General features: G+C 50.4%; 1 protein-coding gene across 8 annotated transcripts in view; it reads right to left on the minus strand.

The window, feature by feature from the left end:
• The window catches only part of PHACTR4 (phosphatase and actin regulator 4), a 64,470-nt gene that overhangs the window by 8,197 nt on the left and 28,618 nt on the right, over positions 1-27,655 (minus strand). For 6 of the 8 annotated variants that reach the window (XM_027740327.2, XM_027740331.2, XM_039381246.1 and 3 more), the window contains 4 exons: positions 5,915-6,091; positions 5,382-5,462; positions 2,323-2,487; positions 1,846-2,205 (listed from right to left, as the gene is read on the minus strand). In XM_027740327.2, the coding sequence (XP_027596128.1) occupies positions 1,846-2,205; positions 2,323-2,487; positions 5,382-5,462; positions 5,915-6,091 (783 nt within the window). Of the gene's footprint in view, positions 1-1,845; positions 2,206-2,322; positions 2,488-5,381; positions 5,463-5,914; positions 6,092-14,141; positions 14,649-27,655 lie in introns of those variants that run through there. The other 2 variants (XM_027740326.2, XM_039381248.1) reach the window with 2 other exon arrangements.

Below are 27,655 nucleotides of genomic sequence, written 5' to 3' on the forward strand. Positions count from 1 at the left end.
TGAGACTCGCTGCTCGTTGCCCCGGAGCGGGTGATGTGACACACGCATGTTGTGACACACCCGTGTTGTGACACACCCGTGTGCCCAGCGCGGAGCCGGGAGGAACCCGCAGCGCAGGCACCGCGAGAGGGTGCTGCGAGCAGGAGCGGTCCCGGAGATAAGGCCGAATAGCTGGAGAGAGGTGGGCACATTTTTGGGATGTTTAGCATTTTCAGACTTTTCCCCCCCCCCGTAGATTAAGGGCAAGATTGTGCAAAACACCGAGTGCCCTCAGCTCCAGCACAGGGGGCTCCAGTGTCTCCTGAAACATGCCCTGGGGCTGCTGCCAAGCTCTGGGACAGCAGGACAGCACCCCGTTCCCTGCTTGCTCGTTCAAGCTGCTGCTGAATAAATTCCCACTCCCCAGAAGGCTTCCCTGAGCCTTATTTTCAGCTGCTGCATCAGACACAAGAACTGCTCCGAGAATGAGCATCGTCAGGAATTTTAGGACAAAGGGGTGACCTTTCCTCTCCCCTCCCTTCCCCTGCACACCCCGTGGCTGTTGGGAAAAAGCAGGATGGCTCTGAACAGATGTTGGACACACTCCTGTCTCCAGCCACACTTCTCGTTCCACAAGTACCTCCCGCAATTAGCACTGGGGCATTTCAAATGCCATCTGCAGCGTGTGCAAGCAGCTTAAAGAAAACAAGAAGGTATTTCATGGAGTGCTCGGGCATGGCCAGGCTAATCGAGCTGGTCTGGCACTCTGGAGTGTTTAACACCATATCAAGGTCACTTGCAAAACCTGCCAGAGCAAGGTGAGCCCCGAGCAGAGCAGAGCCATCAGCTCACACTGAGAGCTCAGGCTACTTCAGATGGCAACTTGCACATCCACCACTGCCTCCCAAACCACACCTGGGGAACGCCTCCAGTTTCTGTGATAACAGTGCAAACCTGTGGGACTGATCTTCCCAGGAGCCTCCCTCCTCCTCTGTGTCCAAAGATTAGGAGGTGTCTGTGACAGAACTGTCTGAGATACAAACAGACTGCATGGAAGTCATCCCAGCTCTCAACGTTGCATCTTTAAGACACCTCCCAGAACTCCTACAGAGAGCAGAGACTAAAAGAGCTTTAAGAAACTCTCTCCCAAATCTTCTGCTTAGAAAAGTAACAGAGATAAAGACATTTAATTCTCTAAGTGGGAAGATTCAGCTCAAATTACAGTTGAGCTGATTTATCCGTGGGACAAGACTTAAGGGCAAGACTAATATGGCAATATCCCAGCCACAGACCTTAGAGGAGGTGCCTGAGTAGAACCAGGGAAGCCTGAATTATCCCTGCCAGCTCCTGGCCTCTCTGCACTAAGTGGAAACCATGTGGCCCTGCAGTGACAGCCATGACAGACATTTTTTGGTGTGATATGCGTTTTTCGGGTTAGTTTGTTGGTTTTTTTCTTTCCCAAAACCAGCTGAAAGCAGGAATTGTCCCTGACCACAGGCTTGCAAAGCAAAATCTCATCCACCATCCCCCAATCCTGGCTGAATCCCAGCCCTCAGCAAAGCATCAACATTCAGACACTGCCTTAGAGCTGACAGAGGAAAAGCAGGCAGGGACTCCTTCCTGCAGGTAGCTGTTGGGAACAGATTGGATGGCTCACAGCAGAGGACTCCAGTAATTACACTGTTCCCAGCACACGTGTGTCCTGGCTAAACATTGGCAGATCCAAGTCCAAACTGGACTGTTTCCAGGAAAAACGGTCAGACACTCATGATAGAACTAAAAATCTTCCCTTATGAAGGGAAGAGAGTCTTGGAGCAGTGGCTCCAGGAATCCCCGGGTACAAAAATCAGCTCATGGGTCACTTACCTATTAGTGAGTTGCTATTTCTGTTGACAGGTTTGGGTGGGGGGACAGGAGGCTGTTTGGCAGGAGCTGTGCTGGTTGTACTGGTGGGAGCAGTAGTGTTGGCACTGGCAGGAGCGGGGAGCAGAGTCCTGGGGGCTGGGGAAGGGGCAGCTGTGGGATTGACTGTCTTTGCTGCAGTGGGGGCTGTGGTGGAGGGGGCAGTTCTTGTAGAGCTGCTGGCGGGCGTTGGGTCCTTTGCCTGTGCCTCGTTTGCCTCCTGGGAGGTGGAGGGAGGTCTTTTTGGAGGGAGGAGAGGCTGTCTGGGAACATGTGGCTCCTGAGGTGGTTCCAGTTCGGGCCCAGGGTGGCTGCTGGAGGAGCCTGCAAAGGGAGACAGCTCAATTTAAGGGACTGGAGAGTGGAAACGATCAGTTGGGAATTCAAAACTGGTCCTGGGATGACCTAAAACCCCGATTTTGCACGTATCCGGTTTCTTACCCTGCCTCTTTTTTGGTTCCTCTGCTGGAACAGGCTTCCTAAGGCTGGAGGGCTTCGTGGCCTCTTCCTCCTGGCTGGGCAGGTCACAGACCCCGGGCCCACTGATGGGGACTGTGTGGCCATTCTTCAGTGCAGGGGGGTTCAGCTTCTCTGGCTCTTCACCATCTGCAAGGGGATGGGAGGGGAGAGAAGCAAGAACACTCAGAAGGCAGGAGAGAGGAGAGCTGGCTGAGCTGACTGAACCACCAGAGAGCCACACCAACTTCTCTGAAGCAGCTGGTCTTCAGTCACCTTCCACACAGGAGAGCACAGCAACCACCCAGCTGGGGCTGGGAGCCCTTGATTTCATTGTCAACAACTGCACAGCTCTGTATTATCCCATCAAAGGTTTTTCTTCTTCCTGTCCTGCCCTTCCTCCCGGTGTGCCCAGTGCTGTACCACAGCCCAAAGAAATTGTAACTGCAGTCAAAATACTCCAGCAGCTTTTGTATCCACCCACCATCACAGAGCGGCCACCAACTCCCTGCTGCAGCAGATTCCAACACGAGCCAGGGCATCTGTTGCACATGCAATAGTAGATTTTGATAAAGTCTTAAAGTTACTGGAAGCACTTCTGTTTTTCTTCTGTTTCTACTCTGAATTTGGCACAAAAACCAATGCTCGACCCCAAACATTCTGCAGCGAGGCAGAATTCCCCACTTTACCTTTGTTTTAATCAGATGTAATGATACAGCTCCAGAATCTGATGTAGCTCCCCTTGGCTATTTCTGCTTTCACAGATTCTAGCATGGAGTTTCCCAAGGTCAGAAGCAAAACCTCTTTTGGAAAAAGTTCCACTTTCCAGCCCGTAAGTTTGAGAGCATTTTAAACCCCGTGAGGAAATACTCAACCATTCTTTGCAACTGCCCTGGCAGGACAATCTCTTGATGATGTTATTCCCAATATCAGACTTCAGCACTCACTCTAATGGGACCTTGCCCATTTTGATTGCTTTCCCACTCAAGAAAACTTGGATACATCATCAATTTGATTAAAAATCCTTTCAGTCTACCCTCTCTGAACCAACTGCAGCGCGTGGCATCAAGGCCCCCCAGACTGCAGACCCCAGCACACCCTGCTGCTCTGATTTTTGGTCATTTATTCCATGGCCCTCTTTACCTTTCCTCTCTCCCCCAAGTATTACCTCCCCTTCCCCAACCTGGTGTGATTCAGAAGCTGAAAGCAAGGCTGCCAAGGAGCCAAAAGCTCTGCAGGATTTCTTTTCCATGAGCAGCAGCCTGGGTTCCTGGGAGGAGCTGGCAGACGGCGCTGCCTCGCCCGCTCACTGCCCTTCCCTGAAACGCAGGAAGCACAGACAGCAAGAGGGAGTTTCCTCCTCAGACAGGGCTGAAACTCAAGGCATGAGCCAGAGGTTTTTATTGAGCTGCTTCTGGTTATCCAAAGTTTTCAGCAAGGGAGGCAGGAACAGTAAGATCCAGCTTTCCTTACCACTCAACCCTGCCTGCCCTTCTCAGCTCCCGATGGCTTCTCGCACCACCTCCCTCCTAACTTCAGCTCCAGTGGCCTCCTTCAAGGTCAGGAGATCCAATGCCATCTCCTTTTCCTTACTCTGAGCCCAGTACCCACAACCCTGAGCCCTGAGAGCAGCAAGGCCTCCTCTCCCAGCCTCACCTCCACCACACCTCCTTCCCTACCCTCCTCACTTCCTCATCTCAAAGGGTTTCCAGCATTTTAACCCCGCTAAGAAAATTAACTGACCTTGTAAGAGCAGCTTTTAGAACTGCAAGCAAACACAATAACCCACCCTCACGTCTTATGACTGCCCAAGTGCCTTAAACTCCCAGGAGGGATTTAGATAATGCGCCTCTAATCTGCCCCTCCTGCCAGCACCCACTGCTCCCTCGTGCTGGGGGTTTGCACTTTGGCCACATTACACCCATCTTCTGCTTCTAAAAGCAGAGCAGATGACTCAAAGAAGAAAATAATTCCACCCCTAAGCCAGGCTTCTGTTACACCCTTACAGCGTGGACAATCTCGCTCTCCTCTGCCATCTCCAGTTGGAAGTTTGGTGCCCAAAGTCTTTGATGTCTCTTCCAGTTTCATCCTGTGACCTCACACCTTCCTGTACCCGGTGAACTCTTCCTCCAGCGCTGCACTGACACCCTTGGGTGGGTGTAGAGGCAGCATAACAGCAAAGCTGTGTCAAGAGTCTTTCTCTCAGGTTTGCTTTCAGTGGTTTGGCCTGAAAACCACTTTTTCGCCTCCACTTTCCCACTTTACAGCTTTCTTAGAATGAAATCTGCACTAGGCCAGGGCTGCCTCTGCAGCGTGTCTCTTGAGGGGCAATTACACCCTAATCCAAGGACCATGATCCCACCCAGACAGGTGGGCTGCCACCCCACCTCACCTTCCTGCCCCCTCCCGTGAACCCACACCACCCAACTCACAGCCAGGTGACTCAGTGGTGATCTGAGAACTTATTTTGGCAGCGTGATCCAACTCGGAGACAGCAGGGATGACACAGAAGGGGATCAGACTGCTTAGACTTAGATTAAAGCAGGGCAAGCTTTAATAAGCTTAGTGGTGACTATGACACCACACCATGAAGCATCTTTTGGAGGAAATGCAGCTCAGAATTCATTCATTTTTGACTCTTTTCCCAGCTGGGGCCACGGGGTCAGCACCTCTCCCCTAGTGCCGTTGGGAATGTGATTGGAACAGCTGGAAGTTGGTGAGTGACAGCAGAGGTTGGCAGGACAGGACAAGGGATCTGGAGCAGGACAGGTAGGGAGGGACAGGATGGGAAGTGAGCCACAGCACAGCCTTCCCACCCTGGAATGTGTCCAAGACAGGCAGTGAGCTTCCTCAGCAGCATCTTCCTCCCTGAGCAGGCTGTGAAAATCAGTGTGTGAAAATCAGACCAGAGAAAGCACTGAAAAGGGTAAAACAGACAGGAACCACAGCAAAGAGCCCTTAAATTTGTGTCCCAAGGGTGAGGTTTGGCCAGAGGAAGATCAGCTACACAGACACAGACAGGAGAAGTTGGTTTGCAGACTCACCCTGCTCAGGCTCTTCCAACAGAACCCCTCTTTTTACCAGCTCCTCTCTTGGCTTTCGCATAGAAATCTTTCGTTCTAAAACTGATATTAAATTGAAAAAAGGCACTCAGAAAACAGGGCAAGCTAGAAGTTCAAGATGATAATTTATTTTTTTTTTTTTTAAGGGATCCTCTGGAGGAAATAAAAGGGCTTCAAATTTCACTGGTTTTGCATGGATTAAGAGGAGGGACTGCACGTTCAGGCCTGCACTTCACACCACACTGGTGATCGTGGAGCAAACCCTCCCTCCCCACAGCTGCTTGGGGAGGCTCCTTGCAAGAAAGGAATTTATTTGTCTGAAACTACAGCTCCATGGCAAGGTGTTTGTGGAGAGATTGCAGGTGCCAGCCCATCACCACAGTCACACTTTTGGTTCTGACACATGCCAGCACCCAGGCTGGTGACAGCAAGCCCTTCTCAGTGGCCAGATGGCTCGTGGCAGGTTTCTCTGTGGAGGAAGGGATGCCCACCCAGCCCCCCTCCCGTTACTTTACCTTCTGAAGTCTCCTTAAATTTGTCGCTGCTTTTCTTTTTCCTCCACTTCCAGGGTTTGAAGATCTTGCCAAAGCTTGAGAACTTGCTTTTCCTCTTCGTAGGGGGTGTGGTGTCACCCGATTCCAAAACATCTACCCCCATGCCGCCATCACCCGGGGTGTGATCCACCTCCTCGGCTGCAGGGGAGAGGAGGAAAAGAAGGAAGAATTAAAAAGAGGGAAAAAAGTAAAGAATTATCTCTGTGCTGCAGGTAACAGCTGCCACCTCCCACCAGCCCACCCCACACTGGGAAACAGCAGAGCACGTTCATGCAAAGAAAGGAGCACAACTCCATCCACGGCTCCGTGCAACCCTCACATCAGCTTAGAGAGACGTGACAGGGGCTTCCAGTGTTAACAGGGCAAAAGGAAACTGATAAGGGGCTTCTCGAGACAAGGATTACAGAATTCCAGAATCACTTAGGCTGGAAAAGACCTCCAGGATCAAGTCCAACCTGTGCCTGATGCCCACCTTGTCCCCCCAGCCCAGAGCACTGAGTGACACGGCCAGGCCTTCCTTGGACACCTCCAGGGATGGGGACTCCACCACCTCCCTGGGCAGCCCCTGCCAGTTCCTGACAACCCTTTCTGTAAAGAAATTCCTCCTGATGTCCAACCTGAGCCTCCCCTGGCACAGCCTGAGGCCGTTCCCTCTCCTCCTGTCCCTTGTTCCCTGGGAGCAGAGCCCGACCCTCCCTGGCTCCCCCCTCCTGTCAGGGGGTTGCAGAGCCAGAAGGTCCCCCCTGAGCCTCCTTTTCTCCAGGCTGAGCCCCCCCAGCTCCCTCAGCCACAGATTAGTTCAATTTTGCAGCATCCCAGCTTTGCCCACAAAACACAAACCCCTTTGGCTGGACACAAATCACGACACGAACACAAACACCTTCCAGCCCACCAAGCTGACACTCACAACTGTCTGCACACCCCAAGAATCACCAGACCCGTTCCAGCAGCTGGATGTGCTACAACTCAGCCTCTCGGATTTTTCCCCTCTATAAATAAGGGCAGCAAAGCTGGCCAAGAGCAACAACTCCACAGGAAAGGGACACAATACAGGCCCCCGCTCCACCTACTGCCCTGGAGTCCCTGGAGAACAACACAAGAAGGACACGGAGGTGGGAAGGGACACACACACAAAAAAGAAAAAGCCACAACACCCAACTCAAAGAAAACCACTTTTGAAGCAGAACCAGAGCACGAAAACACTAATCTGGGGACTGTCGATCCTGATGTTGCTGTTCTGGGGGTATTTGATGGAACATGAGGGAACACTTACAATCAGCACAATCCAGCACTGCCTGCAAAAAAATAAATCAGTGCACACAAGCTAAGTGAAGCCAGCTGGTGCCTGCTCATGGCAGGATTTACAGAGCCACAATCCCTCGCCTTCTAAAGGCAGGAACACGCGAGATCCATCGCAGAGCTCCGTGGAAAAAATCCTATGGAAAAAAAGAGACGTCCCCCAGCCCTGCCCGACACCACACACGGCAGGCTGGGGTGTCCTGGTACAAACTGCACCCCTGCATCTTGTTTTGGAGCCTCCAAGTCAGACGTTGTGGAGCTTGGGAGAACAACAGAGCTTTCAGTCAACTGCAGAGAAGCCTGTAGGACCTGCCTGCAGAACAGACAAAGCCCCGTAGGTAACGTGGAAAGTTCAGCCAAGAATCCCATCTCCTGAGGGCAAGAGACTGGGAAAGGAATTTTAGGGGAAAGCCATTTTGCACATAGGACAAAGAGCTAGTAATGTATCTGCTGTATCCTACAAGTATCCACTGAGGATCTGGGCCCAGATGTGAGAAAGCAGATTCCTGTCAGCACTGGGGTGAGCACGTTCAGGGCAGGGAAAAAATAACAAACAGGAGAAAAATGAGTTGTTTGATGGGAGTTCTACCCGCAACCCTGCAGCGCTTCCCAGCAGGAGATCTCAGATCCCAGGAAGGGTCAAGCACAGGGAGCCACAGCCATGGGCTCATGAGGAGCCTGGGGACAGGCTGCAACACAGACAGACCCCAATATTCCAGTCTGAGCACACATGAAATGGAAAAATCACTGAAAAATAGGGAAGAGAAGAACAGCCGAGGGAAACCAGAGAGTATTTCAGCAGGAGGATCTCGATCATGTGAGAAGTGATGGAGGAAGGAAAGCCAGCCCAGCATTCTGGGCTGTGGAGAGGCTGGAGGGGCATGGAAGTGCCGTGGAAGTGCCACTGTGCTAACCAGCCTGACAAACCCTTTCCAAAGCTAACTATGGCCATTCCAGACTCTACCCAAAATTTCTGACCCTGCCAGCTCTGTACAGGTCTCTCCTCTCACTCACAGAACTCCAGATTTCACACGTGGGGGTTGATGGATTTTGTGTTGGGTTGTTGGTTGTATTTTTGTCTAAATCAGCCCCATAACAGAAAGTCCCTCACTCTGAACTGGTCAGAAGCTGGTGCCAGCCAACATTTATTTGAAAAAGCAAGATAAATTCAGCATCTGAGCTGCTTTTAAACAATAAAAAAACCCCAACCCTGGCTTCGTAACAGGAGAGAAATTGGGTGGAAAATAACACACACAATGTCAGCAACGATCTGTGATTTTTCTGCAGGGACAGAGGGAGGGTGGGTAGTTGGAAATGGGGGCAAAAAAAAAAAAAAAAAAAAAAAAAAAAAAAGAAAAAAAGGCATTTCCAGCTCCCAGAAACCCCAGAGGAATTGTCTGGATGTTTGGAGGCACTTTCTTCAGAGACCAGAGCATTAGCCCTGGAGTTGTACATGTAATTTTAACGAACAGTATTCACTGTGTTCAACGGAGCGTTCCCAAACTTCACCAGGCAGGCACGAGCGCTTGCCAGGCACAGGCTGGGGGGGCTGAACGTGGATCCCAAGTGCCATCAGAGGCACTTCCCTCACCTTTCCAAGCAGAACAATGCTGAAGGCAGTCAAACCACGCTCCCTTCACATCCATCCCCTCCCTGCTCTGAGGAATGTCACTTCTGTGCCGCTGCCACCCAAGGTGTCAGAGTACTGCACTAAGCAAAGGAAGTTATTAAAAGTAAACTCAGCCCTCGGGTCCAGGGATTAATGAAGAGCCCTCAGCAGGCTGGGATGTCTCCATTTCCAATTAGAGGGAGAACAAGCAGCATTCCCCCACCACGGTCCCCTCGGAGCAGCCGGGGAGGAGCAGGGACATGAAAGGATGAGCCGAAACTGCGGGAGACACGCGATACCCCCCGAGCGGGAGCAGCTCGGAGCAGGGAGGGTGGGGAGAGCCCACATGCGATTTTTACTCCAGGCAGAACCTCTTCCAGCAGCTCCTGCAGGCCCAGGTCTGGCTGTCAAAGCAAATACCATCCCGGGGTGGAGTTTCACTGCCAGAATTGCAACCACGCAGGTGAACACGGGAGGTTTCACAACGACCTTCGCATCGATCACTCGGTTCTTTCCTCTGCCTCGCTGCTCCCTCGGCCGTGTTACAACTGCTCCGAGGCTCCTGCCGTGCTGGACAACACGAAAACACTCGAGTTTGCTGGTTTGTAATTGGTTTGTTGGTTTGTCTAACAACAGCCAGGCAAGAGGGGGAGACAGGCACACCACGTACCCCTTCGGAGCATTAAACCGCCCAAATCATTTCCCAAACCATCCTTTTGCTCTGTGTAGAATAAAACTCGACACGTTACTAAACATCCCGGGATGCCAGGGAAGCGATTCCCTCCTCAATCCCCGCTGGGATTCCTTTTGTCCAGTTGTTCTCCTGACAGGAGAGCCTGTCCTGCCCTTCCCCGGCACTCTTCCTTTTTCCCATCCCTAATTACACAGGGACATAGACATTTAAAGCCGTCTGTTGTGAAGCAATTGTGACACTCAGTGCTAATGAGCGGGTGGGTCGGCAGCTGTAGGTGAGATTTACTGATCTGTATTCAAATAACCTCATTGTTCACGTTAGACAGTGCTCACATCCCCTCCAAAAAGGGCCTTCCCTTCCATTCACCGCCTGTTTCCAGCTCCAACCTCCAGGGAATGGTGCGGAGAGGACGTTTCTTGGCTGTGAAGGCAGAGAATCCACCTTGCTGAGGCTGTGCCTCCTCCTGCTCTGCTCCACAAGGTACAGGAGGGTCCTTAAGCTGCTTTGCAATGCAAGGGGGAAACTCCTCCTTATCCGAGTCATGCCCTGGGAACCCGGGAAGGAACCACAGTGCAGTGCCTGGGGAAAGAAACGGGGCCAAAAAAGGGGAACAGGACTCTGAGGGAAGGGTGGGAAGCATCAGGATGCCCTCGCCCAACCCAGCCCCTTCTCAGCACCAACGCTGTGCCCAAGAGACCAGCCTCACCCTCACTGTAGTGCCAGGCTGGAAAACCTGCTTTAAATACGTGGAAGAGGTTAAATGAGGTCACACAGGCCTGGGTGAAGCCAGAGTGTCCTCATTAGAAGGTCAAGAGCTTCCCAACTAGCAGGTCCCTAAGGTACCCCCATGCCAAAGCACGACCTTGTTTAACCTTTCTGGAAGTAGTAGCAGCACACACTTTGGAAAAGCAACCCTGGAGCAGGAAGAGCACCACAGAGCCCACCCTGACACCAGCATGATGTGCTTAATGTTCCAGCAGAGCCCTGGCTGAGGAAAAATCCAGAATAAAATATCACTGCAAATTCAACACGTTGCTCCAGGCTCCTGGGGGGCACGTCCTGGAGCACTCAGATCCCAGGACCCAGCTGGTCCAGGGATGGAGCAATTCCCCAGCTGCCTCCTGCCATTTCAGATCCACCCTCCCAAACACTTACACTGTCCTGATCCCCTTCCATCCAAACAAGCAGGTGAATTTGAGCTGTTTAAACAGCACATTTGTGTTAACCCAAAATGTTTAGACTGAAATAATCCTGGGAAACGTCACAAAGTTGGCACAGCCTGGACACACAAGAAGGCAGGAAGCACCAGCAGTGCCAAGCAGCTCGGGAGGCAATTCCCCATGGGTTTGCTTGGCCAGCTGGTCCTTCCAGCCCTTCCCTCCTGACACATTTACGCTTAAATCTTGCTGTTAAATTCCAGGTGGAGAAAAGCTCTTCTCCTTGTGGTGTTGAGCTACCCCAGTCGAGTTGTTTTGTTTCCCAGAGAAACCATTTCAAGTGGAAGGAGCTGGAAACCCACAGTTGGCCTCTCACGCTGCCTGTGGTGATGTGTCACCTGTTCCCAAAGCTCCTGGCAGGCTTGGGGCTGCCATTCCCATTAAAGAAGGCGAAGCTTTCACTTCCACCACTTGCTCTCAGTGGGTCAAACCGGCAGAGCCAGGATCCCTGGGATCAATTAGAGACACCACACGTGGTCACACACACAGGACACCACGCCAGGCAGCTCCCAGCGGGATCACCCACCCATAAATGTCATGGCTTAATGGTCACGCCACAGTCCAGGGAGGAAAAGCCACCACATGAGCAAAGAATTAATCCCCATCTTCAGGGATGCTTTGCTCTACAAAACATTTTGTAGAGCAAAGTGCTGCCAGCCTGGAAAAAGGCACAGCAGGGACTTCAGGGACCAAGAGGAATAACCAGAAAGCATTCATTTCATTAAGGATCATCCCTCATGTGGAAAACACCTGCAACAGTTATATGAAATATAACTGAATATATATGAAATGCACCTCTGATGCACAGTGTTAGAGAATTAAACCCAACCTGGATCTAGTGCAGAATTAGTCCTGGTGAGTTTTAAGCTGTTTTAACTCAGGCCACACACCCTCAAAAGCCAGCCTGGCTACGGAGAAGTTTTGTTTTGTTTTTAACACCATTACTTAAGCGAAAACTCCCTTCAAGATCTGAGTTACAGACCCCAAAAAAGCAAGGCTAAAGGCTGTGAGTAAATCAAAGAATTGCATCCCAGACGATGACAATTCATATTCTATTGGTACATGCCTGGGAGGGAAAATACTGATTTCCAGTGTTCATGAGGAACATGGTACTATCCTTTAAGGATGAAAGATCTGTGAGCCCCAGGACAGGGCTGCAGAACAGAGCTGTTAGGAGAAGACTGAGAACGAGCTGCTTCTCTCCCCAAAAGATCTCTGCAGACATCCAAGTCTAACTCCAAAAGAAGATGGGTCTCACCCTGCCTGCACTACAACAGGCTCTTCGCCCCACTCCTTTTCCGAGATGTAAGAGCTGGTGAATTCCAACTCCATTAAGAGACATCCTCAGAAAGGAAATGAGAAAACATCTGTGTTTTCCTGTGTAGCCAGACTTGCACAGTGTGTAAGTCATGAGCCTGGGCCAGACTCCTTCCACCTGCAAGACACAGTTCATCCAGAACCTGATCCACCTCTTCTCACAGGAGTTACTGCAGGATTTCCATAAATCCCAGGAGTTTCTGCTCACAGGGAGCTCACTGGGCATCTCTGTCTTCGGGCAAACGAGGCACTTCAGTGCCATGGAAGCATCTCTGCTTAATCACCTTTATTTCCCTCAGGAACACGACTCTGCTTAATCACCCCTGTTTCCCCAAGGAACACACCTCCCTGGAGTTCTGCTATCACCCCAGCCCAGGAGGTGCATCAGGAAGCTTTGCTGGGAATGTGGCTGCTCCTTACACACCTCGGGCACCTGGAATACCTCAGGACCTACAGCAGGACCATCCCCTGAGCCATAAACCCTCCTGTGCCAACACAGTGTGGATGCACAGCCTGGAGAACAGCCCAGCTCCCTCCTTTCCCCCTCTGTTGTGTCCAGCAGAGCAGCTGAGAATCCCAAAAGCTTCCAAGCAAACAGTTACAACTCAAAAAGCAAACAAAGGCTCTTTTGAAGGAGATGCTGTTAAAGTATCCAAAAAGCACTTGGGGTAAATGTTTCTAAGCTTCCTATAACAGCTTTAAAAACTTGATGTGCATTTCCTGAATGGTCCAGGGAAGACGTGAATCCTGACCTTAAAGCAATAAAAGGCTGTGGTCACAAAACAGCCCCAAACAGTCCCAGCCCTCAGCTTCCCTGTGTTTTGTACTTATCTAATCACCATAATCTTCAGAGGACTCTTTTTAACAGCATCCTGCCACAGTTAATGCAAGAACCACGTCCTCACGTTCACCATTTAATCAGTAGGAACTGTGGGAGCTGTGCCACGAAAAAAAAGACTTCAGAGAGCAAATGACCAGTTGAGAAAACACCAGGTCTGCTGGCAAAGCACAGTCATTACCCCAAGAGCCCACTCCCCTGGAAATTACCACTGTTACTGGTGCTTGATGAGAGAAAAGCCCAAGACTGGCCAGGCTGGCTTCTAACTGAATAAATCCAAGGAGAAGATGCTGTTAATCTGCACTGACAGTACAGTGAAGACAACTGAAGTTTTACTTCTCCCTTCCACTCTGTCTCTCTATCACTTTATTTTTAGCAGCTCTTGAACAAGACTGTTGGGGAGAAGAGAGTCACTGGTTTCATCTGAGCCCTGAAAATACCAGGTAGGTTCAAAGTTATAGAAGTTAAAAAGAATGAAGAAATATAATGTCTATCTGGGGGAGCTTTGTGCCAATGCTGAGTGTTTCTCTAAAAAAAATCAGATTATCCCACATTACAGATGTGAGAGTGAACGACTCAGCCCAGCCAGGTGACAGCAAGTGGGGATGAGAGAAATGGGAACAGCAGGATGGGAAGGTCTCCTCACTGCCAGTGCCGGGAACAGCACCCACGACAGCCCTGGAATAACACTGTGTCCGGGAAGTGGAGCTGCTTCCAGGGCTTAACACACTTGTGTTTGCTCCAGGCTGTCTGTTACCGAGATACCTCACAGTGCAGAGGGAAAACAAGCAGGGAGATGGTTGCCAAGCCCTTCTCCCCCAAAAAGCTGCTACAGCTGCCCCCAAAACTGGGTGACATCACGCCCAAGGAGGCAACTCCGGGTGCCTTTGGTCCGGGATCACTATCAGGGCTGGCTCCTGCCCCACACAGGTGAATTTTACTGCTGTCCAAGTGCTTTGCAAAGGTGGTATCCCTAAATCCATGCCAGGCAGAGGCTGTCCCTAAAAACAGCGTCCCAGAGTCTGCCTGAGGATCAGGGGAACATGTTGCATGTGCCACGAGCAGGAGGAAGGCAGGAAACGGAGTTATTTCTCTCTGGTTTCTCTCCCCAGCCGGGCACAGGTTACACAAGCCCCGCATTCCACTGCTCCCAACTCCTCCGTTTCACCTGCGCTCCTGCCCCGCCGCAGCCCCGAATTCCCTCCATTACTCACCGGGAGCAGCTGGATTGACCGGTCTGGAGAAGTGCGGCTGCCCCATGGGATCCTGTCCTGAGCAGCTCCCGGGGAAGAGGCGGGAGGGGAGAAAGAGAGAGCGAGAGAGGAAAACTCTACCCTGGGAGCGCTTCAATCCTTTAAAACGATAAATCCACGCCGTGGGCTGGGAAGGAGCCCGGCGAGCCAGGCGGCTCCCGGCGCTCAGGCCACGGCTCCGGTGTCCGACGGTCCGGCACGGCTCCGGCTCTCCCCGGACCCCATGGCCGGGCACTCCAGGCTCATAAATAGGTGTCCGTGCCAGCTCCCTTCACGCAGGAATGCCTGTCATTCCAGAGCCGAGCTGGCTAGGGCCGAAGCTCAGGAAGGGGAGGAGACAGCCAGCCACGCTCCAGCCACTTAGCTGCATAATCCAAATTATCAACACCCCTCGCTCGAGTTTAGCGAGGAGAGAGAAAAGCTGGGAGCAAGGAGAGCGGGGTGTTTTCCTCGAGGAGGATCCAACAACCAAGGGGTTTCGCCTCTCAAAATGGGATCAAAGAGGGAACGCCCCACCTGAGCCCTCTAAACACAAAGCAAGGCACTCAGGGATGACACAGCCCGTGCTCTAAGTGCTGTGGGAGCTGCACTATCCCAGGGCAAAGGGAACTTTAAAGTGCCTGAGCTGATATGCATCTTGCCAGATGGATAGTAAAAGTACAATTTCATAGCAATTCCCCTCTCCAACTAAAGTTACCAGGAAGCAGGCAGCCCGTGTCTTCTTGTTTAATTTAAATTTAACAAAGGGAAATTTAAATTTAACAAGGAAAGTAAGAGTTTGTTACTTTAACCATCAAGCTGTGACACACGGAATAGAAAACAAACATCCCCCTCAGCATTTACATCACAATAACAAAGATCTCCAGAGTTTAAATGTGTCCACTTGAAACCTTTAATTTGTCACCGAAATTTGGGTTAGGACTTCTGTGAATTTACAACTCATTTCCCTGTACAGCCCACTGTGGAGGAGTGGGAAAACCTTTAAACATCCAGAAGCTTAATCTTAACTCGGGGGGGGGAGGGGGGGAAGGAAAAGCAGTTTTCAAAAATATACAGGAATTTGCTGCAGCATAAAAGGGATTAAAACCAGGAATCTGACCCCGTGTGACACATCCAGGTTGGCTCCTTCCCACTGTAGGAAAAGGCAGGTTTAACCACACCAGGATTTGCTGCTGCCCTTGGTGTCCCTGTCCTTGTTGGGGCAGCAGGAGCAGGACTTCAATATCAACCCAGTGAGCAATCCCAATAGGAAAACCTTCTATTCTGGGAAACAACAAGATCCAAGATGCTGATTTGGGCTGGTGCAGGTGAGAACAGTCGATGCTGCTCATTGCCCAGAGCAAACACCACGGGATCGCCATTCCAGCCCCATGGACGGGGGGAGGCAGCGCTGCAGGAACACCCCAGAACAGGTCAAGAGGTCGCTCTGAAATCCAGTAACACCTCACCTGAGCCACAAACACACCTGGGAGACCTGGTGCTCTTGGCTCCCCCACTAACACACTAAATATCTCAACAGGCAGCTTGCAAATCCCCTCCCCTTCCAAAGCAGAGCGGCAAAAACGCGGGAGGAAGGAGGACACCTGTGCACGTTCTCCACCTGCATCCTGCTTGTCCTCGATCCCTGAGGACATCCCCCATCCCATGGACAGCAGGAGCAGGAGGGGAGCAGGGGATCAGCAGACCCACGGAGGCGGATAGCAAATAGCACTGTCCTCCCTCCCACAGGGAACACGGACATTCCTGGAAGTGTTGCTCCTCTCCACCTCCCACCACGGACATCTCCGTGCTGCGGTTCTGTCTGCTCAGGCCACAGCCACCCTCCCAAGCACTTTTGATCTCCATTGTGAGCATTCCCAGGAATGCTCCACCTCACTGAAGACCTTTTTGCTTTGAGACAAAGAAAAGGCCATTTAAAAGCCATTTAAATTCGCTGCCATCTGGCAGAGAGACCCACAAAGGTCAGAGATAGAGGCAGGAAGATTTCTCCAGGTCTGTAAATCAGCTGCTCCAGTTTGGAAGGAGGTCTGGAAAAACATCCCTGCAGCTGGGAATGCTACAGAACGCTGCATCTAGACCTGTTTGGCTTCCAAGGAATTAAAGCCATTGCATTTTATAAGGCATTTGCTTTGAGTTCAGAGGGCACAAAGCTCTGCTGCAGAACAGAGGACAGGTAGGCTGTTAAAGCACAGAAGCATAATCATATCCCTGACCCTTTACTTCTACATTAGTAAAATATGAAACATTAGCTTAAATTTCAATAAAAGATTTATTTAAATGCATTAAAGTCACAGTGGCTGCAGTCCAAGGGATGCACGACAGTTACTCAAGGCTCTGGTTCCACACAGGCACTCACCAGGCTGTAAAATAAAGTCCTTTCCTATTTCTCTATCCTTCATCAGGTCTTAAAGACAATCACAAAGAGAATAACAGGATTATTTGGCAAAGGTTGTACCAGCAGTATTAATATTTCCTTCTCAAACTCAGGGCTGTGGTGCTCAATGAAGAGAGAGATACAAATCTGCATTTCAAATCGCATTTAGCTTGGACTTCCAGCATCCCTCAGGAGTATCAGCCACAACTCTCTCCTCTTTGGGGGAGAAAGAACAAAACCCCACCAGAAGAGAGCTGATCAAGTGCACAAAACAGCAGAAATCCAAAAGTGTCACCAGCATCATTATTTTCTGGGTGGACTCCTGGCCAGAAAAACCTGCCAGTCCATCCTTCAGCTCCACCTCTGGAAGGAGAGGTGCAAACTCTGCCCCAGCAAACACACCACCACCGAAAAATGTTCCTGCCTCAACTGTAGCCCGAGGACAGAGGGTGAGAGCAGCTCTGCTCCCAAGGAACCCTCTGCCTCCAGAGTGCTTTGTTTCACTGCTGGGGGAAAATACGGGACAAAGCAACCTGCCCTTGTCCAACTGGACATCTGGGATAAAGGAAAACCTACATTTCAAGCAAGGAAGAGCAATAAATGTCCAAAATTCCCATAATAATGAGAAGGGCCATCTGATTTGGCTGAACAGCAACCAGAAGAAACCAGAGCAAGTCTTTTGCTCCTCAGGGACAGGTGAAGACCTTTATAAGAGGAAAAGCTTAGAGCAGCAAAGAGCTTTCTAAAGGAAAGCAAAAAGGGAAACAGCTTTTCCCTTCAGCATTTTATTCTAAAATATAATAAGCAAAAAAACCCTAATTGCATGAAAAATTTATGGGATTTCAGGAGAGTCAGATGGCTAAAACAAAACAGGATGGGCAATAAACACCCAAAACTTGGGGTACATCTGAAGTTTCATTTCCTCTCCTTCCAGCCCAGCATCCCATTAAACCCCTGGCATTCCCATGCTAATAATCTGTTTATATACACTGCAAAAGGAACTCTCCTAGGTTGTTTCACTTCAAAAATCTAATGAAGCCCATAATGAGCCCAATATTAGCTCCTCTAATGAAGCTGGTGTTGCTGCCATTTGGGTTCACCCCGACGTGAAACGCCGCATTCACCCGCGGTGACTCAGCCCTCGGTGTTCCATGAGTCAGCCACGGGAACATTCAAAAGCACTCCAGCATTATCCCACCCCTGCACACGGGTATTTAAAACCAGGGGTGCTGGGGCATTTTCCTTCAGAGCCCCATCACCAGAGGCAGCAGGAGCTACGGAGTGTTTGAGGCTCTTTCCTTGCACCCGACTGGAATCCTCACGCAGGGACCACCTCACCAGGAGGGAGGACCCCAGGGCCCTGCTCCTGCAGGGGAATGTCCTACAGAAATGCATTTCAGGGGATCCCAGAATGGTTTGGGTTGGAAGGGACATTTAAGCTCATCTTGTTCCACTCCCCTGCCACGGGCAGGGACACCTCCCACTGTCCCAGGTTGCTCCAAGCCTCATCCAACCTGGCCTTGGACACTTGCAGGGGTGGGGCACCCACAGCTTCTCTGTGAAACCCATTCTATCCCCTCACTGCTCTCAAAGGCAGGAATTTCTTCCCAGAATCCCATCTAACCCTGCCCTCTGTCAGCCTGAAGCCATTCCCCCTTGTCCTGTCCCTTGTCAATAGTCTCTCTCCATCTTTCCTGTAGCTCCCTTCAGGCACTGAAAGGCCATAATTAGGTCACCCCAGAGCCTTCTCTTCTCCAGGCTGAACAATCCCAGTTCTCTCAGTGTTTCCTCGTAGCAGAGGTGTTCCATCCCTCTGATCAGCTTGGTTTCACCACAATTTTTGTATTCAGCTTTGGCAGAACAAAGATACAAATGAAAAAACAAGAACTATTATATCTACGTGTACCAGCACCAGGTGGCTGCAGCAACGACCATCTCTGGGCTGTGCTCTGACACTAAAACAGAGCAGGGGGAATCATTAACGTGCTCCCCTCTGAAAGGGCACAAACCAACACAACGTGACGCTCTTCCTTTCTCCTCACATGGAATGAAAAGCCGGCGTGGAAGTGGAAAATGGGTTATTTATAAGGCAGCTGGCACGGCATTGTTCAGGCCCTGCAGACTCCGGTGGAAAGGGCGCTGGTTTGGATGAGACAGAAATGTGAGGTAACCGCTCCTACAGCACATGATTTCCTCCACGCTTCCTGTGACATTTCCAAGAGGGAAACTCCTATTTCCCAGAGTATTCCAGTCCCCTTGTCCCCACCAGTTCGTCAGCACGGTGCTCCATCCCAGACAGCAAAGGGCAGCGGATCCGGGATGCCAGGAACCACCACCCTGGTAGGGAAGGTGAGCATCTGTGCCCCACAGCAGCCCAGATGTTGGCTGGGATGGAGCACAGCTGGAGGAAGAGCACTCCTCTCCAAGGAGCTGGCTGACAGCACTTCCAGCCCCCCCTCTGGGAAGGTGAGGCCGTGCTCCTGGAAAGCCCCGTGGTCACAGATCACAGCAAGTGGCTGGAACACAAGGAATTGCTTCATTGTCACAAGGAATGGGCTAAAAAAATGATGAATTAAACTGGTCTTTGGGCCCAGAGGAGCTTAAGGCCAAAATACCCCCCAGCCTTGTTTTCCAGTGGAAGTACAGCTTCCAATGGAAGCAGATTTCAGCCAGTACTGGAAATGTTGATGCCTCCCCACCACTCACTGCCATTACAACACAGGCCACGTATTTTCTTGTTTACTAGGGAGGGAATGCTAAGGAATGCAATCCTGACAAAATTAAAGATTCAGTCACATCTTGGCTAACTCCATCACCACGGTGATTCATGGCTTTGCCATCTCCAGGCAAGGGAACCTCCAAAGCTGACAAACGACTTTTTGGAGCACCTTGAAGCAGCATTAACGAGAAACTCTGGTCAGAAGCCAAAGGAAGCACAGATACAGGAGACATTCCAGGAAAGCATCAGCGTATTCCCAACAGCGAAGCACTCGGAGGCAGGATACCCATCTGCCACTTCCAGCTATATTATTAGGAGCACATTAAGCAAAAACACGGAGGAGAAAAATTACATTAATTATTGCACTGTTTAGAGAAGAAACAGGAATGGCATTTTAGCTCAGCTCTGGTTTAACCCTCTCCTGCAGGAAAAACTCAGAGCAGAACCTACAAACGGACATCACCTGAGGCTTCCCACTGCGGAGATGAAGATGCGACCAAACTAAGAGAGCTTTGCACAAATTCAAAATATATTCCCCTCCTTCCAAAGCGCTGCCCAGCACTTGCTTTTAGGGCTGGCCCAGCACAGCACACAGAGCTCTTCCCAAGTGAGCAGCCACCACAAACTGCCTTCCAGGACACACCTAACTCACCAGATTTTACAGCCTTGTGCAGGCATTACCCAAAATAATCGAGTCTTTCAGCAGAGGTGAGTCCATCTATGCCACCTATAAAACCAATGGGACAAACTCTGTTAAGCCCAGCAATGGAGACTGAAAGTTAACAGCAAGAATTATTAGTAAATGTTAAACCTCTAAAATCAGATTAAATTAAAATTAACCCTGAGGGGTAGCACTGTAACTCTATAAGTTAGTCTGCAATGTGTAGGTCACGGTCCACAGGTTCTGATCCATTAAAACACTCATCCCAAATTTCTCTTCCTACCCCTAATCCTTCAAGAAATAAGCTGCAAGCTTCTCTGCCTACACACTAACCGAAAAGAAAGGCAGCAAGATTTCTCTGTAAAAGCCATTTCCTCTTTTTCACATTTCACAAGAATCTCAGCGAGTGCATTTGCCCTTCGTACCCAGAGCTGAAACTGCAGCAAAACATCCCTGCTCTGCTGTGCCGCCCCGACGGACTCGCAGCAGCCACACCACACCAATAATTCAAATCACCCTTCAACACCTACAGCTCTCCAGTCTGAACTACATTTTTTCCAAATTACTGCACAAGCCAGGCAGTGCCAGGGCATCCCACCACCCCTCACTCGCTTGGCTCTGCCCAGGGAGACCAACAAAAGCGCCTTGGTTTAGTTTTTGGGGAACACCCAACTTCCCCACCGCACCTGCTCTGCTTTAATTATTGACCAGACCAGAAGCTCCTGATTAAAATGCAAGGCAAGTCTGGCACACAACCTCAGCTTCTGATCATCTCCAGCAGATACAGCTGGAAGAGAAACACAAATTCCTCGCCACAGTTCAGGAATTAAAAGAAACTGCGGATCAATTTGGGTCGAGGCACTTTAATTCGGCAAGGAAAGTACTTTTTGCAACTGAAAACTCGCATAAAATCTGAAATTTTAAACCACAGCTTCAGGTTCACACACAGAGAGGAGGTTTAAAAGCTTCCTTTCAAACGTACTGTGTTTTTACAAGCCACTTCTGCCAGAGTAAATCTAACAGGTAATTACAGGTCTGACCTCCTTCTATTGCACAAATATGCCTTTGGAAACAATGTGGATAAATATTTGCCCAATACAAGAAGACGACTCCAAGAGGAACCATTCCAGTTTATCAACTTTGTGATTCATGTTGATACAGGCTTTATTCTCTATTTCAGGAACAAGATAACACTTAGGAAGTGCATCTGGCCAAGTGATGTTTCATAGATCTACTGTGGGCCACCCTAAACAGTGGCAGGGCCAGACCACGGGTCACACCCAGACAAGAACCATCAGCAAGACAGTGAGTGAGTGAACCTCAACCTCAACTCCTCAAATATTGACTCTTGCTCAACCACTGAGGTGTCTCTGAGCAGCAGCGAGGCTCAAAACTGAAACAGGAGTAAAAGACTGCTGGTAACGTGATTAAAGGGGTTGTGTTGTGAAACGAGAGGCCTTGGGAAAACAAGACGGTGGCACCAAGAGAACAGGGCACAAAAATCAGATGTCACGACTGTGTCCCAGGCCATACAGAGCCCAGGTCCCCCAAACCAAGTGCTGTTTACACATCACTCTGACTCACAAGTGCAGAGACAATGCCATGGGAATTGTTTACGGTGTCAAGGTCGTTTCATATAATTAAAGGAAATGTCAAGAGATGAGATAACACCAACAGCTCCGAAGGTACAGCTGATCTAACCTTGGAGGAAGCTGTTTCTCCCTGAGCTGCTCCCCCCCCTTGCACACACGACCCTTCACACATTCCCAGATTCCTCATTTCACATGATTTCACCTCATTCCCTTCCTCCTGCATCTGTAGAGCACCAGCAGTGACCAAACCAAAACAACAGCCAAAAAAAGGTTGAGAGACTCAAATAACGCTTCCCTCTCCTCCCACTTGGCAGGGCTGGGCATGGGGCTGCACAGTCGGGAGGAAATGGGGTTAAATTCACAGAATCACAGAATATTTAGGGTTGGAAGGGCCCTCTGGAGATCATTCAGTCCAATCCCCTGCCAAGGCAGGGTCACCCAGAGCAGGTGACACAGGGACATGCCCAGGTGGGTTTGGAATGTCTGCAGAGAGGGAGACTCCAAGCCCTCCCTGGGCAGCTGTTCCAGAGCTCTGACACCCTCCATGGAAGGAAGTTCTTCCTCCTGTTGAGGTGGAACTTGTTGTGTTTTAGTTTATGGCCACTGCTCCTTGTCCTGTTGCTGGGCACCTCTGAACAGAGCCTGGCACCATCCTGACACCCCTTGGAAATACGTCATAGAATGTTTAGGGGTTGGAATGGACCTTAAAGATCATCTCTAGTCCAACCCTTTTATACCTCCCTCTACACCTGGTTGCTCATTGATGAGAACCCCTCTGTCTTCTCCTCTCCAGATTAACCAGGCCCAGCTCCCACAGTCTCTCCTCATCATCTTTGTGGCCTCTGCTGGATCTTCTCCAGTAGCTCCCCTTGTCTTTGTTACACTGCAGAGACCAGAACTGAACACAATAAATTAAACCAGACCTATTTCTGAACCACAGACCATCAAGGACGGGCTTTGAAGCAGCAGCTCAATCCCCCTGTTGAACAGCCCTGAGCTTGGGGGGAGTGAGCTCCTCAAATATTTACTCACCCTCCCAGACAAATTCTGCAGCATAAGAGTTACAGCACACGACTATTTCAAGTATGTCAGCAAACAAGCTCCCAGCCAGCCTGCTGGGAGCTGCAGTCCCACCTTCACTTGGATGCAGAAACCCCCCAGGACAGCAGGGTAGACAGAGCAGGATTCACCCCACTCCTGCCCAGGGCAGCCTTTGGGAGCCTCACACCTGAATTAAACACCTTGAAACGGGGGCTGGGATCAAAGGATGATGTGATGGCACCCACAGAGCCCCACTCTGCACCCCATGGCTCCGTGAGGCTACAGCACATGCTTCTCAGCCCTCAAAGAGGGAACGCTGCTGATTAGGGAGAAAGATTTGACAGGAGAGTATCAGCACAAACTCCTCAAGATCTCCCTGCCTGAGATCTAGAACATACCAGACACCAAAACTCAAGTTCAGGGGTTTTCAGCTTGCAGGAAGAACAAGCAAGATCTACAAGAAGTTCAAAGGGAAGCCACTGAGAAGAACAGTGGGAAACACTTGGATGAATTTATTTATGAGGGCTCTGTGCCTCCTCTGTCAGACCACGTTCAAAGGTGCATGAAGGAAAGCTGAAATCCGTGGCTCCAGTAAGAGGATTCCTCAAGAGCAGTTACAGCAAGGCTACCCTGGAGCACAGATACGGGGCACGAGAATTAGGGTGTATAAACATAAATATCAAACCACTCCTCTGTGCAATTCAGGCTTGAAATCTGGAGTTGGCTCCTGTGCTGGATTCCCATCTCAAAAAGCTCACGGAAGGCACCAAATCCCTGGGTGTGAGAATTATCCCAGGGCTTCCCTCAAGCTCCCTGGAATTACAGGTTACAATGATGACATCTAAATCCATCACCTTATCAGCAGCAGGGCTGGCTGGCCCCTGGGCACCTAAACTGGGCTTAAAAATCCCAGGTGGCCCCTTGGCTACACCAGCCCCCATGTCCTCTCACTGCCTTCTTTAAGGCAGCCCAGACACAGAGTCATTAACAACCCCAAAGGCCATTTCTGCTGGAAATGAGCTCCTTGGAGCTTCCAAAACAATTCTCAGCTTCCTCAAGGGAGTAGGAAAAAAAAAAAAACAAAATAAAACCTCACCAAAAAATCTGTAGTTTTTTAATGAGATTAGTCTTTAAAACAAAAAGAATCAAAGCTTGGAAACTAAAAGCTGACTGACCATTTAATAATGGAACTTTCCCATTTGGAAATTTCCTATTTATGGAAATTTCTGGTTTGGCACAAAAACATCTGCTCATTTAGTGGGTGCTGTAGAAATCACTTCTATAGTGATGCTGAAAGCAAGAGGCCTGGTTTAGTGGTAATTGAGCAGAGGAAAAAAAAAATGTTTTCCACAACTCTGAAAAACCCAAACTCTAGTTCTCACTGGGGTGTGGGGCTTCACCTCTGCACCAGATGTGGTCGTCTTAAGTCCCTGTGTGTTTTGTCCTGCTGCAACCAGCTGTTGTAGCTTGGACCTGGCAGCGAGAAAGTCGCTGTTCCAGCTCATCCAAACCCTGCCTGGAAGTCAGGCCACTCAAACCTGGAGGCCTGTGCCCAACAGGAAAACAAACCCATCTGTAATGACCACCAGCCAGTGCCTGAACACACATTATGGCTCTTCTCTCTCCCCTCTACATGATCATTTTGGTTCCTGGGTTTTCCTGACACTGGTTAACTTGTAGTTATTCCCGACTGCTTAAAAACAAGCCCAAGATAATCCCTTCTAAACCCCCCACCAGCTACTTTTGTTTAGAACAGTCACCACAGGCTATCACGGATGCAAAATGGGACTTTCAAAACCAGAGCTGATTATTCCCTGCAAATAGGATGGCCCAGAACTGTGTCTCGGGCACAGGAACTCGCTCAACGGCAGATCCTTGATGCCAGGAAGGTGTGACGCAGGGAAGTCTCCTTTTAAACTTGTCCTTGTTCTTCAGTTCTTTTCCTAAACATTTATTTAGGGATGGGCTCAAGGGATCTTTGCAGTGCAGGAGTGAATGGCTTCAAGGAGGCAACAGGGTGTTCATTACCAAATTAATTGGCTAAAAAAGAGCTGGAAAACACTGCCCCAGACACCGCCTCCCAAAATTAACTCTAGGAAGCCTCACCAATACTTTATCCTGACCAGGAAAATGAGCAAAAGCCCTGGACAGATAGGGAGTGCCAAGGGTGCCACACTGACTCCTATAATCCCATTACAGAGTTATCCAGAGCATGCAGTTTGCTCAATATCTGAGAGATAACAGGATTAACTTCATGTTCAACATCATTTCAGCCTAATAATTGCAGAATCACTCCTAAGGCCGTAATGTCATTGATTCAACAGGGGATTCCCATCACCCCCCACGAGTCCCAGCCTTGAAAGCCCCTTCATTAGCGTCAGCATCTACAGTTAATTACTTGGGAGAGATTTTCCTTTCCTCCCCCAAAGATAAACTGTAACTTAACCCCTGCAACACCCAGTTCTTGGGCAGAACAAACTCCTGCCTTCCCTGCAGGAAGAGACAGTGTTTGCTTTCCTAATCACCACTAAAGTTTCCAAGATTTAATGTTAAGATCAAAGGGCTGGAGGTGGTGGTGGTGGTAGTGGGGCAGCTTTTTCATCTTTTTGGTTGAATTTCAACGAAAATCACGGCACAGGTTGGTTATAGCCCTCTCAAAGATCAAGGGTCAGGCTCAAATCTCAGCCCAACTGCCTTCCCGGGGAGAAGGTGTTGATGTGCCGGAGCCTCCAGGAGTGGTTTTCCTTGCCAAGCCATGACTCCCTGCTCACCTCACCTTGGAAACCTTGGAAACGAGTCCCTTGGTGCAGCCGGGCTGGGGAAGGAAAGGGAAAGCACACAAAGCAAACAGTACAGAGCTGCTTCCGAGCCCGCGGGGGAGCAGGGAACAGGAACCGGGATGTGACTTTCTACAGGATTCTTACATGGAGCACAGAGTGTTACTAAATTCCACCTTTTCAAGTGCAGAGGGAGGCTCTCGTGTGGATGTGCTACACCAATTAGGCCAGTCTTATTATGCTGGCACTAAGCCTGACATGGTGCTGAATCAGACCCCACTGCACTGCCCATGAAAGCCACAAAATCCCAGGATGTGCTGAGCTGGAAGGGACCCCAAGGATCATGGAGTCCAACCCTCAGCCCTGCACAGGCCCAGCCCCAAGAGTCACCCCCTGTGCCCCAGAGGATCAGCCAAACCCTCCTGCAGCTCTGGCAGCCTTGGGGCTGTGCCCACTGCCCTGGGGAGCCTGGGCAGTGCCCAACCAGCCTCTGGGGGAAGAACCTTTGCCTGAGATCCACCCTGAGCCTGCCCTGACACAGCTCCAGCCGTTCCCTCAGCTCCCAGTGTCCATGGCCACTGCTTGGCTGCACCTTCATGGTTTGTTTCTTCCCCCACACGCAAAAGAGGGAGGACCCCCAGGGCTCTGCTCTTGCACGGGAACATCCTACAGCAATGCATTTCATAGAATCCCAGAATGGTTTGGATTCAAAGTGACATTTAAAACCCATCCAGACGGTGGGACACGGGCAGGGACACCTTCCACAAGCCCCCTCCAACCTGGCCTTGGACACTCCCAGGGATGGGGCAGCCACAGCTTCTCTGGGCAGCCTGTTGCAGGGCCTCACAGCCCTCGCAGGGAGGGATTTCCCCTCAGTATCCCACCCGATCCCGGTGAGCGCCATCCCATTCCCGGCTCCCTTTGGCACCGACCCGCCTTCGGGCCGGTGCCGAGCGCCCCCTGGCGGCCCCGGCGCGGCCCCTCACGGGACAGACCCTCGGACGCCGAGAGCTTTTCCATCCGAAATGATTCCGCGATAAAGGAAATCCTACGTGTGGGTTACGCCAGTGCACAAAGCCTGAGCTTACACGGCCTTAAGACAGGCTCTAAGAGGCACCAGGACCCACTGCAGAGCCTAGATCGGCAAGGCTCGGCTCAGAACCCGCAGAACCTGAGCACGCCACGGGCTGAGCAGATCTGTGAGGGGAAATTTAGCAGCTGGTAGTTTTTCGTGTACAAGGGAATACAAATCTATCATAACCCAGACAGTGAACCCTTTAGAAATCTTAAAATCTCTGCTTAACAAAGCACGACAAACCCAGGCTGGGTTGAAGAACAGTGTTCTCCCTCCAAGCAAGTCACCAAGTTATCGCTGGTCCCATCACAGCTGGATGGGTCCAGCCTGGAAAAAAGCCACCTCTGGGTTCTGTTTCAGGAGACAAAAAAGACACCTTCAGCAATCAGAGCCAGGCTCCTTTCCAGGACAAATGGGCACCAAACAGATAAGGTGATGACGCTGGCAGTGACAAAAATTCAAGTGTTTGCACTGGGAGTGCAGCTCAGCACCAGCCCCAGGGCCTTGGGAGCAGCTTTGTCCCGCCAGCAGCTCAGCTAACACCATGTACAGCTCACAAAGGCAGCAAAGTAGTGAGAACATTCGGCATTTTGTTTTTAAAAGGCCAGGTTTGCCACTCAGTCAGGACACATTGCTGCTGTGTGTGAAGAAACAGTACTGACAAAAAAAAAAAAATCCCTTCATTTATACTAAATCTGTTTGCCTCTGGTTCCAAGCAGGCTCCTCTCCTACGCCCAAGCCCAATGAAATCAGCTGCTACAATCTCTGGACAGAAGTTACAGGCAACGTTCCAGGAGCAAGGTGAATTTAAGGTCCAACAAGTTGAAAATGAAAACTAGAAACTCTGGAAACCTGTGCCCCCCCTGCTCCATGTCCTACTTACTGAGCCACAGGAGCTCCACGCTCATTGTTTCACAGGGAGTTGCCCTGAATTACCCCAAGGATTGACTACCTCCTACAAGGTCTTATCTCTTCACACAAGGAACAAGATAGCTCAATTCAATCACGAAACACTTCAGCAAACACAACGGTTTCTCACTCAGCATCAGCCTTTGCTACTTGTCTTGCTCCAGCCTGGAGGCCAAAGCACCTCCATCCCAGCACATCCACAAAACCACAAAAACAGCAGAGTTAACCTCTGCCTTCCCCCAGGCAAGAGATATGGGTACAAACTACACAGCCATTCACCACAACAGCTCCAAAAGTCACTCCAAATGGGGTGTCACAGAATTACGA

Source organism: Pipra filicauda, unplaced genomic scaffold (genome assembly GCF_003945595.2).
Source record: "Pipra filicauda isolate LSUMZ 115617 unplaced genomic scaffold, ASM394559v2 scaffold219_size1829416_pilon, whole genome shotgun sequence".
Classification (NCBI taxonomy): Eukaryota; Metazoa; Chordata; class Aves; order Passeriformes; family Pipridae; genus Pipra; species Pipra filicauda.